At 42.8% G+C, this 17,218-nt stretch overlaps 1 protein-coding gene across 1 annotated transcript in view; it reads left to right on the top strand.

Moving 5' to 3' along the window:
- Positions 1-12,383, top strand: part of NFKB1 (nuclear factor kappa B subunit 1) — a 114,001-nt gene extending 101,618 nt beyond the window's left edge. Inside the window, exons 22-24 of the mRNA XM_063458562.1 lie at positions 3,063-3,235; positions 3,764-3,920; positions 11,804-12,383. Coding sequence (XP_063314632.1) covers positions 3,063-3,235; positions 3,764-3,920; positions 11,804-11,970 — 497 coding nt within the window. The 3' untranslated portion in view covers positions 11,971-12,383. The remainder of the gene's footprint in view (positions 1-3,062; positions 3,236-3,763; positions 3,921-11,803) is intronic.
- Positions 12,384-17,218: the final 4,835 nt, after the last annotated feature.

Below are 17,218 nucleotides of genomic sequence, written 5' to 3'. Positions count from 1 at the left end.
AGTTAATATGGGGCTCATGAGTTATATTCTAAGTCATTGTCACGGGTTTGGGGTGAATGGGCTCGGAATGCAGAGATTTTATACGGACACAGTCACTGAATTTAAGGTTTTTATTTTAAAGCAAAAAAGTATAATAAAAAAGGCCCAATGCAAAATAGAAATGTAAAATAAGGCAATAGGTGCCTTAAGGTGAAATAAAGTATTTTACCAGAGTTTTAGCACTGGGCAACTGATGAAAAGCTTGATTGAAGTAGCAGAATTGCAGGAGTTAAACCAAGGCTGGGACAGGGTTGCAGGGGTTAACCAAGGCTGGAACAGGGTTGCAGGGGTTACCCAAGGCAGGAACAGGGTTGCAGGGGTTACCCAAGGCAGGAACAGGGTTGCAGGGGTTACCCAAGGCAGGAACATGGTTGCAGGGGTTACCCAAGGCAGACAAGAGTTGATTAAGGACATCCACAGGTGAGGGTGATCAAATTACTTCAAGCAGAATCTGTCTCTGTACTCTAGAGAAACAACTGAGCACAGACCCTAGGGTGGTTGGTGCGGTGCTTAAATAGGGAAAAAGGAATGGGAGCCCTCCCGTGAGGAGGGGTCTAAGGGCCTATATAAGTGGAAGGCTCCTCTGGGTAACTAGGTGTCCACACCTCCCAATGTGGGTGGGACACTATGTCAGTTTGTTAGCTAAAAGCCACAGATCCCCACACTGCTTCCAGGTAAACCAGCATGGGTCCCACAGGGTTCTGTTAGCCTGGGGCAGTGTGGGGAACATGGCACATACCCCACTCGGTACGTCAACCGGAGTAGTTGTACGCCGACTGAAGGGCAGAGTTTGTGTCCCTTCCCCCGCATGGCGCAAACTATTTGGTGTGTTCGCAGGGTTTGGGGAAACCGGAGCGGGAGCAGCACGTCTTGTGCTAATGGTGAGCCGCCACAGAGTAAAGGAGGCAGCCGGCAACCGGGAAGTAGGTGGAGTGCGTCTCTCACTCCATGGACGCCAAGAGACAATGTGGCGTCTGGGGAGTGAGCAGGGTATGCAGAATCCTCCTGGTGTGCTGTGACAGTCAGGATTAGCAGCAGGACCCTGGGCACATTCACAGGATATATTACACCTTTACAGGGTTTAGAATGCCACCTAGAGTCGACTTTTATTCTCTGGAAACTTGTTTGATCTCATTCAAGCTAGTACTATGCTATACACATTATAATCAGGGTTTCCCTTTGAGTTGTTGGCACATCTTCATTTAGTCTCTGTATTAACATCCTGCCTATCCTGCATGGATAAGGTTGCCAAATCCACAATATTTCCATGCACACATATCATGTATGCATATTGGTGGGCAGCATATGAAAACATTGTCCTGAGTTTGTACAATTAAAATGGTGCAGAAAGGAAGTCATTACTCTGAAAAGATGGATTCTACATACAGCAATTTTCAGGTGTTGCTCGACATGTGGAAGGCATATATGTCCTGGCAAACAAGTTGGATATGGAAACCTTGAACAATGGCTGTAAAAGAAAACATTTTCTTACTGGATAATTAATTTTCCATAGCCTAGGTGGCAGTGATCACTCTGTCACAGGACAGTTGGCACAATGAACAAGTTAAAACATAAAAGGTAGTCCACAGTCTCAGACACCTCCTCTCTTAGCCTTATGAAGGGGAACACCAACATGTGAAAAAACATCTTGAAAAAGCAACATCTGTATTAAGCATCCTCTATTGAAGCAGCCAACTCACTAATCTTAAGCAGGACATGTACACAAACTGGGAGCACAGCTGGCTTACAGAGCTTTCCCAGTTCAGCTATTTTGACCTTAGATTTACACTGCATTTTTTTTAACCATTTAGTAGATATACCTCCAAAGACAAATTGCATGCATATATAAAAAAAAGTCCTGCAGATCTGGTGATTGCCTTTGCAACCCCTCCTCTCTTTCAGCCTGTGCCAAGAAATGCTCCAATCAGAGGCTTATCATTGATCATTGTAATAGAGCTCAATAGGGATGAAGGCATGTGCACTTTAGCCGGTGGGCTTGACGATCTGTTAGCTCTGTGGAGCTAATGGAAGTGGAAGATAACCTCCCTGCCTGTCAATCAGACATCAACTAGGTGATTCTGCCCCCAAATATAAAAGTGCCAATTTCTACAAACATTACAAACTCCAGACGCAGAAAGGACTTCAGCAAGCTGAAGTGCTTGACTGTGTGAAGTGTTCCCTTAAATTTCTAATTGCACTTAGGCTGCTTTCAGGATTTACTTAAGACAAAATTCAATCACAATGAAATTGATGTTGCCATTCTCTATATGAAAAATACTGCATGTGCTGTTCTTTCCCCACTATGAACCATACAAAATAAAAACGGGATCCTAATGCTACTTAAACTGTCTCTCCTTAGAGCAGGAAGACACTGGGGAACATAGGATGGTGTTGCCCTTTATACAGATAGGAAGAAAGAAGCCTAATGTATAAAGGATGTCTAAAAAATGAATTTTATTTTCAATAAATAACAAAGAATTATGTTAGTAAGTAGGATAATGACAATACATATTGTGCCACCTGTAGTGGTTATGGTGTCAGGAGTCTCAGGTCAGTCTCACACTAAGCAGTCGAACCTTTTTCAAACCAGCTGCTGGTTGGCCAATGTCTTTACAAGAGACATTGTTTGATGACGATATTGGAAAGGTGATCCATTCACATTTCATCCACTAACTCACACTGTTCTAGGTTTCCATTGTGCTTATCAAGTAGATCAAGCACTCAGTCTCTCAAACCTGAATCTAGATTTTGGTGTGAATATACCTCACAAATAACGTTAAAAAAAAACACCCAAACAAACCTGAACAGGGAAGTGGGCTGAGCATGAAATTCACTGGAACCCAGTTTTCTCCTGATCATGTTCTACTAAATGAATGAAGCAGGTGCTTATGTGAAAATAAATAGAATACACACCACCCTGTAAACTAGTTCACATAAAGTCTTAGCAAATGAAGCAGCCACTGACTATAGATTGATGTTGGCTGAGCCATATCCAATGTGGTTTCTTTCTTTCTTATGAACAGGAGACTTGCAGGACCTCAGTGAAGATACAAAGAAACAGCTTTACACCTTATTGGAAAACAAGGACTCAAACAAGAACTGGTCTACTCTGGCACAGAATATGGGACTGGGAATACTGAACAGTGCATTTAGCATGACTCCATCACCTTCTAAAACATTACTGGATAACTTTGAGGTAAACCATTTTTATTTTAAATGTGCACATCAGGTGCATTAGTTAGTCTGTAAAAGCTCTCAGAAGGATGTGAAATAGCTCAGTGGGCTAATGCATCAGCAGAATCTGTTCTAATCCTTGGGTTGCAGGTTCAAATCCTGGCAGGGTTGACTCAGCCCTTCATCCTTCCGAGGTAGATAAAATGAGTACCATTAAATTGGGTGATAGCCCAACATCCAGGGGTTGTTACTAAGGTAACATCCCCAGGACGTACTTGGAAACCAGAGTAATCTGAATGCACCTTTCCTGGTTAAATAGTTTGTTATTATTATCATACTTCCCAACGTTGAGAGGTAAGTAATGGAGATTATAAATGACAGGACCAAGTATAAACATTCACAGCAGGAGGAACAATTTTGGATTTTGTGCTTATACGCGTGTCACTTTTGGTGGCATTAGCTAGCACACACGGTTAAATGGAGTGCCAATGATCTATGGTCCTTGCATTGAGGAAATTCAGTACTAATCCTTTCATTTGTTCTGATGAAGGTTTCAGGTGGAACAATACAAGAACTTCTGGATGCTTTGAGGCTGATGGATTACAGAGAAGCCATAGGAATTATTGAGCAATCTCTGCAGAGTCACACTAAGATACCTAGAAATGTGAACACATATTCAAAGAATTCATATTTCACACAGGAAACAGGTGAGTGTATCAATCACTTGTGCACATATTTACAAGGTTATTTGCTAAAGGGAGAATTCATAGTGAATTTAAAGCCAATAAAGTAAGTATAGCTGACTTCGAGAATGTTCCTAGTGAGGCTAGTTTTTCCTTGGAATTCACTTTAGCGAATAAGCCTGTTTGCATTAACCCCTTTTGGACATTGGGTTAAGTTGATCCTATGACTTCATGACAGTCACGGCATGTTGTCTTTTATGACGGAGTTAGAATACTAATTTAAAAATCAAACATAGGCCACTCCAGCACTAACAGGATAGTACTGCTGCTGACTATGCCTTGTAGTGCTGGACTTTCAAGGACACGGAGACACTTTTCCTGCCTCTTCATATATGGTATCCCACACCACCACCCGCTTGTGCTGACTGTTTTAATTTTTATTTTATTTTTAATCTTATTGTTTCTGTGCATAGAGCCTATACCACGGTTGTCACATAGGCCACTACTATATTTATCCTTCTTATTGACCTCTCCACTACATTATTATAATTATTTATAAAGCGCCAACAAGTTCCGTAGTGCTGTACAATGGGTGGACTAACCGACACATATTTGTAAGAAGACCAGTCTGACGCACAGGGACAGAGGGATTGAGGGACCTGCTCAATGAGCTTACATGCTAGAGGAAGAGGAGTATAGTGACACAAAAGGTTAGGGTAGGGTGGAATAGTATTCATTGAGGGCTGAGTGTTTTGATGACAGTTGCAAGAAAGGAATCAGGGCGTGGGGAGAAAAAAAAAACTGTTAGCTTGATATGCTTTAAGGAGGGGAGACTGGGTGAGAGTCTAACCGAGCAGGGAAGGGCGTTCCATTGAATGGTGGAAGCATAGAGAAGTCTTTAAGGTGAGCATAAGAGGTAGGAGTAAGTACAGAAATTAGACTTAGGCCTCCGGCAGAGCGTAGGGGCTGAGACGGGACATATTTGTGTATTGGTGACGATTGGTAGGTGGGAGCAGCATTGTGTAAACATTTGTAAGCAAATACCAGGATCTTAAATTGAGCCCTATATCTTACACAATGGAGAGACTGACAAACGGTGGAGGCGTGGGAGGTGCGGGCGGACAGGAAGATGAGCCTCGCTGCCGCATTCATTATAGACTGTAACGGGGCAAGTTGGGAACACGTAAGACCACTGAAAAGCGGATTACAGTAGTCAAGGCGAGAGAGGACAGCAGCATGTTCCTTGACTCCATTCTATCGGCTGAAAACGATTGCCTATTTTTCTCAAATATTAACTGGATTTAATGCCAGCTCAACCCTTAAATGGGTGGACTACTCGAGAAATGTTGTCCAATAAATGTACTTCAGAAGCACATTAGCCTTTTTTTAAATTGTTTTCTGTTTTTTGTTTTTTTAAATATGACTATCCATTTTAGAGTTAGTGTTTCACAAAGCACTATGACCATTTCAGTAAGTTGAAGTGGTCATGGTGCCTGGAGTCTTTGAAATGCTACTCATACTGCGTTTAACCCATTTGCTGCCGGGGTGTCATTAGTCACCAGCGGTCTCAGACGATGAGCAGACTGTAGTGGATACTCTGCTTGGAATAACCCACTAGCAATTAGGAATATATGGACATTTTTTTGGCCACAGTTAAAATGAACCTGCCTCTCTACTTTCTTACCCCCCTTAAGCTTTACCTATTCCAGATGCCAGATCAGCACACTTACATGGAAAGAACCAACTAATATGTTGATCTTTCCAGTATGTACAAACCAGATCTAGGGGGGGCGGGGCCGGGCAGCCGGGCCGGCCGGACGCCATTGTCCAGAGCTCCTGCTCCATGCCGACAAAAGGGCAACCAATATCGCCAACAGACTGCCTAAAAAAGCAAGGCTCCATCAGAACTGTACCGGGGAGGGCACCAGCTTACCCCCGGTACCCGAAACTCACCGCAAACCGGGCAAGCAGAGAAGGCCTGAGCGGGGCCTACACAGAGAGCCGGAAACCCAGCGCTCACTGCGGGCGGCACAACCAAGAAGACACGCAGCGGTCACCTAGACGAGGGGTGAACTGCGGCCCGGGGCACGGCCCTGCCCCCCCCCTCTCGGCCGGTGGGGGTTATCACGGCCTCCAGGCGGAGGTGCGGGCCGCAACGGAAATCCCCGCGCGGCCCGGATACTGACCGTCTGCACTGGCACAGGCTGCGTAAATATCAGCCAGCCAGAAACATTGGAAGTCACCGCGGAGGGGATGCCACATCAGGAGCACCCCGATCAAGCACAAAGTGACTCGGGCACATACTCCACAACGGCGCTACTGCTGAGTCGGCGGAAGGAAGGTGGAGAAGGCAAAGCATGAGTGACCGATACTAAGAGCAATACTCACCAGGGGGAGCTGACCTGGACGGCCTGTGTGTTATTTGGCACTGATGAGGGCCGGACAGACCCCCCGGGATTGCAACTGGCCCGCAGGAAAAGTGAGTGCCCTAATCTCTGGGTATGTGGGGTCCCCAGAGAGCTATGTCCCTGATGCCGCGAGCCCTGTGGGGCGGGATAATGCGGCCCTTCCGGCGGACCGGTGGCTGGGAGCGGCGAGCACTGGCCCCAAGAGTGTGGCCGGCACCGGGAGAGACATTGGGACACGCGCTCCACTGAGTCTAAGGTGGTGATGGGGAGGTGCAGGGAGTGAGTGGCCCACGGACTCTAGGTGTGGGGGTCGAGTGGACTGATTCAACTCCCGAGTGCCCACAGCGCCGCTGAGGACCCGGGTGCTGGGCTGGAGTAGTCTCGGGGGGGACGGATGGAGACTCGAGGTCTTGAGTGACACACTGCGACCGCGCCATGGGAGGCCCCCCAGGGACTGACATCAAAACTGGTCTTGCTCCCATATTGACCTGCCTATTTTCATCTCATAATTTTTCATTTTCTCTTTTAAATGTTTACTTCCATCTGCCCTAATGAGCATTCTCTATAAGACTGCATGTTATTAATAAGTGCAACAGGACGGACTGTACAACAATAATGTTTAGCATGCTTATAATGTTACTGCAGGACCTGCCCGTTAACCACTGCTTAGGCTATCTGGGCAAATAGCTACATAATAGATATCCACGCGCATACAACTCCATTATGGACAGTTCTGCTTTTATATTGCTGTAATTCTTATAGTTGATAATTGTTTACGCATTCCTAAATATCGTAAGCCAGAGATGAGACACGCAATACGCGACCAACGCACTTACCATAAGTTCTTAATGCAAATTAAGGTTTTTAGTCTTAACGCTTTTTTAAATTCATGATTGATGCGAACATATTCTCACTCTGTCATTTAGACACAGTTTAAGCTGTTTAGTAACCAGCAGTAATTGCATACTTATGCCGCTTAGAATGGCTAAAATGCCCCTACAGGAGCTAAACTATACTGTTAACTGTTTAGTCGCACAGCCGTATACGTCACTGCTACATTGACATACTGGAGTGACTCTCCGCATTAGCTCCAGTATGCTTACGTCATCTAGGGTTGCTTATTAAGCGATAACCCAATTTAATTGCATATATCAGTTGACAATACGAATCAATATGTTCTGCTATACAGGCTATGATAAATCCGCTTCTGCGTAAGCGACAAAATGTTTGCACCTTTATTTACCAATGCTAATGCCCCTGCGCGGGCAACTACTTGCTTTATTACAAATCAGTTTGCTAAATGCGTTTATATTGTGAAAACAATAAAAATATTCAAAAAAAAAAAAAAAATCAAACATAGGTACTACAAATGTATAAAGCTACGTCTCAATTTCTTTTACACAAACTTTTTACTTCCCTGTTCTCAAGTTGATGAATATGTGCTTCAGGCTACATTCAGACAGGTTTTGAATACACAGTGAAGATACATAGTAATATGATGATAAACATGTAATAAAAGCTCTACTTACTTTGAAATATTTCAAATTCTGTATCTGCAGAGAACAGGAAATGGCTGAATGTTTCAGTTTTTTTGTAGGAGTGCAGTGCTTATACATATAACTGTAGAGATTGGTGAAATAACTGATGCACTTATGAACAGAATGAAGGGAGACAGGGACAGGTACCTTCTTGTGCCAAATCTTATACCTGGAGTATCCCTTTAACCACTTAACGATGTTATCATGTGTTATTACATCCTAACTATACTGAGCTTGAATGCCTTTAAAGGAACACTATAGTCACCTAAATTACTTTAGCTAAATAAAGCAGTTTTAGTGTATAGATCATTCCCCTGCAATGTCACTGCTCAATTCACTGTCATTTAGGAGTTAAATCACTTTGTTTCTGTTTATGCAGCCCTAGCCACACCTCCCCTGGCTATGATTGACAGGAAAAAACTGGTTTCACTTTCAAACAGATGTAATTTACCTTAAATAATTGTATCTTAATCTCTAAATTGAACTTTAATCACATACAGGAGGCTCTTGCGTGGTCTAGCAAGCTATTACCATAGCAGGGGATAAGAAAATCTTAATTAAACAGAACTTGCAATAAAAGCCTTAATAGGGCTCTCTTTACAGGAAGTGTTTATGAAAGGCTGTGCAAGTCACATGCAGGGAGGTGTGACTAGGGTTCATAAACAAAGGGATTTAACTCCTAAATGGCAGAGGATTGAGCAGTGAGGCTGCAGGGGCATGTTCTATACACCAAAACTGCTTCATTAAGCTAAAGTTGTTCAGGTGACTATAGTGTCCCTTTAACAGGGCAGATAAAGATAAATATACTTTAGATCAGGGGTGTCCAACGAGAGGCCCACAGGCCGCATGCTGCCGGTGTTCTATCAAATTTCCCTACTCGTGAAAATCCCCTACCCTCGTCACTTCCGGTGAGGGGAATCAGCTGGATCCTGTGCTGCACATGCGTGCTAGCACTCCTGCTACTCCTCCACAGCAAGGTCCTGGAAGGTAAGTAAAACTAGTTTTACACTTTTATTATAGTAAGTGCATTCACTAAGCTTAGGACATGGAACATTTAGGGTTAATGTTAGGGTTCAAATTAGGGACTTGTTCATATTTAGTGATATTTTACACTAGGGGAATATAACTAAATTGTGCTTTCACACTTTATTTGAACCCTTACCCCAAGGGTTAGGGTAAGAATAGAGTATGAGAGATGTTAAAATTACTTACCTAACCCTAATTTGAACCCTCACTTAACCCTAAATGTCCCATGTCCTAAGCTTAGTGAATGCACTAACTATAATGAAAGTGGAAAACTAGTTTTACTTACCTTCCAGGACCTTGCTGTGGAGGAGTAGCAGGAGTGCTAGCACACATGTGCAGCACAGGATCCAGCTGATTCCCCTCACCGGAAGTGACGAGGGTAGGGGATTTTCACGAGGTAGGGGAATTTGATAGAACACCGGGGACCGCTGGCAGTGCGGCCCAGTTGCAGTCTGGGTGGCGAGGGCGGAGCTGGACTGGCGCGGCACCTGGCAGACAGCTCTAATCATTAAAAAAGGCATTTAAATTATTTTCCCCTCGGACTGTGACAGCCAGTGTCCGTCCGAGGGGATTGAAGATAGAGGTGCTGGGGGCTGCTGCAGCCACGTTTAGTATGCTGGCGGCCAGAGGGAGACCTGTGAGGCTCCCTTTACAATTCTTGGCAATTCTGTGTCCAATCCCATCCTCCCACGTTCAAGCTCTGCACACAAGCCCCACCCCCGCATTCAAGCAGAAAGAGGTCAAAATGGCTCCCACAGTCTTCAGTGCCAGGTAAGCTTCAGTTTGTCAGTGACTTTGTGTGTATGTGCCTGCTAGTGAGTGAGCTTGCATGTTTGTCTGTCGGTGCATTTATTTGTATTGAGCGTGTGTGTATATATATATACATATATATATATATATATATATACATATGCACACATATATACACACACACAAATATATACACATATATCTCATGTAGTGTGTGAGGGAGGTCTGTGATTGTGTGTGTGTGTGTATATCTGTGATTATGTGTGTGAATGTATGTGATTGTGTGTGTATAGGTATGTAATTGTATGTGTGTGTATGGGTCTGATTTTTGTGTGCATAGGTCTGTGATTGTTTGTGTATGTATGTGATTGCATGTGTGTGTGGGTCTGTGATTATGTATGTATGTAACTATGTGTAGAGGTCTGTGACTGCATGTGTATGTCGGTCTGTGATTGTGTGTGTGGGTCTGTGATTGTATGTGTATGTCTGTGTACATCTGTGATTGTGTGTATGTAGCTGTGTATAGGTCTGTGATTGTACGTGTTGTGACCTTTATGGGCAAAGCAACGCAGTCCTCTAGGGTAACAGGTACAGAACAACAGTCTCTTATGCAAAAATGGTGTGAGTTATTTACAGCGTGCACAAAAATCCATGCAGCAATCAATTTGTTCAAAACTGCAGCACAACAGAAAGGAAAATCTACAAACAAAATCCTAGCTCAAATTGGAGCACTTACTAAACATAAAGTAATGTCCCTTACTAACCAGGGTAAACTACACAAATCAACAAAAATAAACATTGGTTTCACCAACCTTTAGCACTTTCTTTGGTGCTGCTCTGCACAGACCTGCTCTATCTGCAGGTCATATTGTATCTCTTCCCTTTCTGCTCTGATACCTGCTAATTAAAGCCTCAGCAGTTGCTAATTGGGCAGGTGAAGGAGTACAGGCTATAGAGGATTATGGGCCCTAGATACCTTCCTTCTATTACCCTCCCATAGACTCTGTCACAGTGTGTATGTGTCTGTGATTGTGTTTATATTTGTGATTGTGTGCATAGGTCTGTGATTGCATGTGTCTGTTATTATGTGTGTGTATAGGTTTGTGATTGTGTGTGTGTGTGTGTATCTGCGGTTATGTGTGCATATTCATATACATGTGTATATGTTTAGTAGATAGCTACCTAAATTGGTATCCTTAAATATGGCAATCCCACATAAGGATAACAAATAAGGGAGTTATCTACTAAACAAGTGAAATATCAAAATTAAGAAAAGAGGTTTTGAAGTTTTATTACATACATTAATTATATTATAGAGTTTATGTGTGGCCCATGGCAATTCCTCTGCACTCAATGCAGCCCTGGGAAGCCAAAAGGTTGTACACCCATGCTTTAGGTTGTAGGAAACTCCTTATTCAGAGAAATTGGTAATCGAGTAGTATCTGGGTCAAAATCAAGATGAGCACGGGTAACATTTTGAGGATTTCATCATTAAGTAAGTCAGCGGCATTAGCTTGTGCAATATATGGTTAAATGCTGTGCTTGTGGTCTATGTTCCTTAAAACAATTATCTGTAAGAGGAAATTGAGTTTTTCCTTATATTATCTGTTTCTGTCTACATTCACAATGATCCCTGACATGAAGTCTCACTAGTCATTCAATATTCCTTTCCAGGAACTCTTCCAGTTATTCTATAGATTCGGGCTGCAAAATCTGGGCATTATTCACAAGATTTATCAGTGTCCACATTTAGAAGTACAAGCCTTTTGCAGCACTTACAACCTTTACCTCAGTAATGACCTGACATGACAGGTTTACTTTAAAGGGATACTCTGGGCACCATAACAACTTCCGTCTGGAGGTCCTGGGGTCTGTCTTATCTTGTGGGGTAAACCGTTCTGAGGATTTCAGTCTGTTACTGGTGCCCATGGGCAATACTTCCACATTAAGGCTACAAAAAATACATGCAATAGCAGACTCCGGGTACAGAAACTACAGGCAAATTTACAACTCTTGCCATAATTTAATAATAAATGCATTTATTTATCTCTATCACTGCTGTCATGTTTTTTGCTGGTGTAATGCGTTTTGTTTTTTTATTTTACAAACTCTGACTAAATCTGTTTTCTACATTGTCATTTTTTGTTTGTTTGTTTTAATTGCAATTTTTTGGTTTTGTGCGCAGACGAGATGAAGCAGCAGGACAACGAAAGCATGTGTGACAGTGGCGTGGAAACATCTTTTCAGAAAATGAGCATTTCAGATTCCAATTCTCTAAAAGAATCAGGGGACATTGTCTTCTCGAAAAATAGAGTCAAAGAACCAGACTGCACTGTCATCTGCAACAACTGATGGCTAATAAAGGACTGATACAAAGGCATGCACAATAATTTAAAGTCTGGGCAAAGCAGTAGTTACACTGGAAATACAGGAGTTTTGCGAATCAAAGCCTTCTTAAGCTTGTGGATGTGAATTTAGCATTGACAAGCTTCAAAGTCACCTGGTCTAGGACAAAAAAACTTTCCTTATGGAGCTAGGTTGTTGCACTTGCACTGAGTTATGTATTGATTGAAAAACAAGTATATTTGACCTGGTTTCGCTGGTATTTCATGCTAGGTATTTGTAGTTTTTAAAGGAATCCTTTAAAATGCAAAGTTAAAAAATATATGAACATTTTGGTGGCATACTTACCATTCTGGCAATTATGAATCATGCAGTGTTTTATGTCTGTGTTTTAATACAGTAAATATTATATATTTTTCAGATTTTTTTTATTGTACTTTTTATAATAAAAGCATAAAGACAAAAAAACAGGAGTTAGTACTTTACTGGGGGACAGGTGGATAGTGAGAGGGGTATCTAGATCCTACTGAATTATATTCATATAAAATATTTATATTGATTTACTTATTACTTGTACAGGGATCTCTGGACTGTTATTGCCACATATGTAAAGCATTGGAAAAACTATGCAATCACAAATAAAAAACAAACAAACAAACAAAAAAACACTAACAAAGAAACTTATAATAGAAGCTTCTGCATTTGCAATACACTGATCAGCCACAACATTAAAACCCCCTGCCTAATATTGTGTAGGTACCCTGCAAAACAGTTCTGATGTATCGAGGCATGGACTCCAAAAGACCTCTGAACATGTCCTGTTGTATCTGGCAACAAGACGTGGGTCTTCCATGGACTGGATTTGTTGTTCCATCACATCCCACAGATGCTCAATCGGATTGAGATATGGGGAATTTTTGAAGCCAGGGCAACACCTTTAACTCTCTCACATTCCTCAAACAATTCCTGAACAATTTTTGCAGTGTTGCATGGTGCATTATCCTGCTAAAAGAGGTAACTACCATCAGAGAAAACCATTGTCATGAAGAGGTCTGCAATCATCTCTAGGTAGGTGGTACATGTCAAAGTAACATCCACAAGAATGCCGGGACCTACGTTTTCCCAGCAAAACATTGCCCAGACATAATATTGGTACTAACCAATGCATAACGTGAACACCCTATAAGACTTGCCATTTTGGAGAAGATCTGACCCAGTTGTGTAGTAATCATTATTTGGCCCTTGTCAAAGTCGCTTAGATGTTTTAGCTTGTCCATTTTTCCTGCTTCCAACACATGAAATTAAAGAACTGATTGTTCACTTGCTGCCTAATATATCCCAACGCTTGACAGGTCCCTCTGTATTAATATAATCAATGTTATTCACTTCACCTGTCAGTGGTTTTAATGTTGTGGCTGATCATTGTAAATCCCCAGGCAATCTGTGCAGTGAGCTCTACCCAGAGTCACATGATCACCTAATCCAGTTGTTCCAATAAATTTCTATGTTGTTCTAGGAACAAAATGAAAACAGTGCAGGTTAGGTGGGAGAGAAAGGATGGGCTTATGAAGGAAAAAAAAATACTCTTTAACCCCTTAAGGACCAAACTTCTGGAATAAAAGGGAATCATGACATGTCACACATGGCATGTGTCCTTAAAAAAAAGCCTACTGAGCACAACCAAGTGTAACCTTATGTTGCACTTAATATGTCTTGTGGTGCAAATCTGGTTAATGTCAGTGTTGCGAGTACCAAGTACTCCAAAACAGTAATCAACAAAAATGAAGTATTTTAGAATGGAGATGGAGGCAGGAGTAAAAACAAAAAATACTGCATAACTTATTCAATCAATGACCTTGGTGTTGTACCTGGAGTGTCCCTGTAAATTATCAGAAATGTGTACAAATATTTTGTGAAATTGGTGGTAAAGACATAACAATGAGCTCATGTAAAGGTGTTTAGAGTGTCCCTGGAATCTTACTAATTGAGGGTGTATAGCTGTCTCATGCGATGTATGGAAGTTTGATTTTAGATTGATTGTTTCCAGATCACTGTAGCTGCATGCTTCCAGAAATTCATTTTCAGGGTTATTAACTGAAGTGGGAATGTTTTTGGAATGCAAAATGTCTGTCAATGATAGGCCAATTTAATCAAGCTGATATAGAGAATTTGACTTTTGTGGCCTAAAACTCAAAAGGTTTCTGCCTTTGTCACTATAGCCTATTCTCTTCATAAAGAACATAAAGTGCCATATATGCATTATACTTGCAGATTTAAAATTAGGTCTTTCTCTGACAGGTCAGTCAATTCTTCAACAGAAGAAGAACTGACTGACAAAAGAGAGCAGATGAGACCTCCCACAGGCAGTTATTCTGCTGTTCAAGAATTGCAACCATGGCAAATGTGCTGTGTGTTATTGCTCTGATACCTCCCAAACCATTGCGAACCTTGGCAGGGTGGTATATGAATGACACCAACATGTTGGCAATGAAGCATGTGAGTGTCACGGATGAGAAAGTATTCCGAATCAGGGTCAACAAAATTGCAGGCCGACCGGAAGGGGTATTACAGGAGAGTAAACTCTACAACATGCATGTTAAACTCGCAGCCCACAATTAATATGTTCAAGGTCAGCGGACAGGCGACGAGGGAGCGCTAAATGTAAGCTCTCCCTACTCAGCACCCCACAGTGATGCCGGGAGCCGGAATATGACGTCATTCCGGCTCCCGGCATCACTCTGCAGAGCACGAGGGAGCTGAGCAGGGAGAGCTTACACTCAGCACTCCCTCGCTGCCTGTCCGACCGTCTGCCCAACAGCTCCACTAGACCCCAGGTAAGAAATCCACCAAGCTCTCCCAAAGGTAGGGAGGATGGGTGGATTTAAATAAAATTAAAAAAAAAGTGTTAAGGGGGACTAGGGGGGGAATGTGGGTTTGTGCATGGGTGTCTGTGTCCATAGCTGTCTGTATGGCTCTGTGTGCATGGCTGTTTGTATGGCTCTCTGTAAGTCTGTGTCCATGGCTGTCTGTGTGTATGGCTGTTTGCACGTGTATGGCTGTGTGTGTGTGTGTGTGTGTGTGTGTGTCTGTTTGTGTGATTGAGTGTGTGTGTCTGTGAGGGAGTCTGTATGTTTCTGTGAGTGAGTGAGTGTGTCTGTGAGGGAGCCTGTGTGTCTGTCAGTGAATGTGTGTGTCAGAGTGATTCTGTGTGAATGTCAGTGAGTGTGTCTCAGTGAGTGTGTGTGAGGGTGTCAAGGAGTAACGGGAGTGTGGCAAACCTAGCCACTTCTGGACTGTAATATAGAAAGGTTGTCTGTATTATGTGCTGTGTGTATTCTGCTATGTAGCCTGTGTGGTAGATGTAAATGTACTATGTATCTATGCTATGGTAATTCGCATGCTGGCAGCCGTAAGCTACCAGCATGCAAGTACTTCGTTCGACGAACAGCGGCTATCCGGGCTGTTCGTGGAACGAATGCGGGCTCCCCTGTTAGACCACACACTTAGGAGCGTGTGGCACTCGTTAACCGATTGCAACAATGTTGCAATCGGTAATTAGAAGCTCTCCTAGGTGGCCGTCGTTCGGCTACTCGTTTCGCTATTCTTCAGCGGTGTTTGGTCGTCGAGCGCCTGGAACTGAAAACGGCTACTCGACAACACGAATACCGCTGGACTTCCAGACCGTTCGGGAGCCCGGTATTCAGTAGAATCGTTCCCCCAATAACCCTAGCCGCAAGGCGAGCCTTGGCGCAAACGTGGCTACAGAGCGACACCCCCACCTTAGCATTCACAAAACATAAAATAAAGGACACATATCTGATGGATAAACTGACGGCTCAGGTTAGGGGGACTATCAGGAAATTCGAAAAGATCTGGGACCCGTGGGTTAACAGCATAGCTAACGACTGAGATGTAACCAGACAAGATTGTTCTTGATTAAAACCCCGCCACACTAACGAAGTTGGGAGGTTTGGACTCCCACCGTCCCACTTGTATCTTATGTCGCAGAGCGATTGCTCACAGTGACGCCTAGGACAGATAACTGGTGGAGGGGGATCACTCCCCCTTCCCTATTATCGTTACTGGAACAGAGGTGCTGCTCGGACCGACCTCCTTCCCATAATCCGCCTCATTCCCACTCGCTTTCCCTCCCTTTTTTCCTTCCCTTTCTCCTTTCTTTTTTCTCCCCTCTTTATATCTGCATATCTCCTTTTACTCGAATCTTCGAGGAAACTTACCTTCTTTCCTACCTTTGAAATCCCGATATTTTGAACTATCTTATGAGACCAGCATAAGGGTTTGCTTGCAGCCGCCGGGGTTATGGGGGGCTTGCCGTACAGCTAGAGATGCAAATGCGATTATTCATAACTCCCTTAGTTGCATAGTATTGTGAATACATTACGATAGTTCCTTGTTATATCTTGTTGTTTTAAGATTTAAAAAAAACTAAAAACACTTTGCGAGATGTACAGCGATACTTAAGATCGCTTTATCAGGACTGGAAATTATGGGCAACACCATATTGGACGAGCATGGACATTGGAATGTGACACACTTGCACAGTGCGTCGTCACGGAAGAGGTTATCATGGAATACCATTAACATTACATAGTTGCACACCATCATACCGTATTTCCGTTCTGTACTGTTGCTTTTATGTATGATATGTATCTGCTGTCTTGCAAAGAAAAAATAAAGAATATAAAAAAAAAAAAGAATCGTTCCCCCAAGTATAATCGACAGTTTGAGGGGAACTTCGATGTAAACTGTATTTGTTGCGGCGTTCGGTCATTTCAGCTGGGATCTGAGCGGTATTCACACAAAAGATGCGCTCAGACCCCAGCTATCTACCGAACGTTCGGTTAGTTAAATGTACCGTATAAATCTTATAAAACGGATTTTAATGTGAATTGTCAGTTTTGCTACACGAGGGGATAATCCACTTAATCGTCCATTTTAGTGAGAGTATCCCTCTCGTGTAGCAATGTACCCTGGGAGAATTACACTGTATTATGGGAGAAATCCCCTGAAACTTCTGTCAGGAAACCCCTTGCATGGGGAACTGTATAAATATACAAGCCTGTGAATAAAGCGAGTTAGTTGACTCCCAAACTGTGTTTTGTCCGGTTATTGGGAGGATTGGGATATTGCCTTACTTTTCAGCGCTGACTGTGGATTTACCTAGGATACCAGCGGAGATTGTGGATTCTAATACTACCCTCCGCTACAGGGAGGATCCGCTTTTTTAAAGGTGCAG

The sequence above is a fragment of the Pelobates fuscus genome, chromosome 6 (genome assembly GCF_036172605.1).
Source record: "Pelobates fuscus isolate aPelFus1 chromosome 6, aPelFus1.pri, whole genome shotgun sequence".
NCBI lineage: Eukaryota > Metazoa > Chordata > Amphibia > Anura > Pelobatidae > Pelobates > Pelobates fuscus.
The sequence above is the reverse complement of the archived record's forward strand: the minus strand, read 5'-3'. Positions and strand labels throughout refer to the sequence as shown.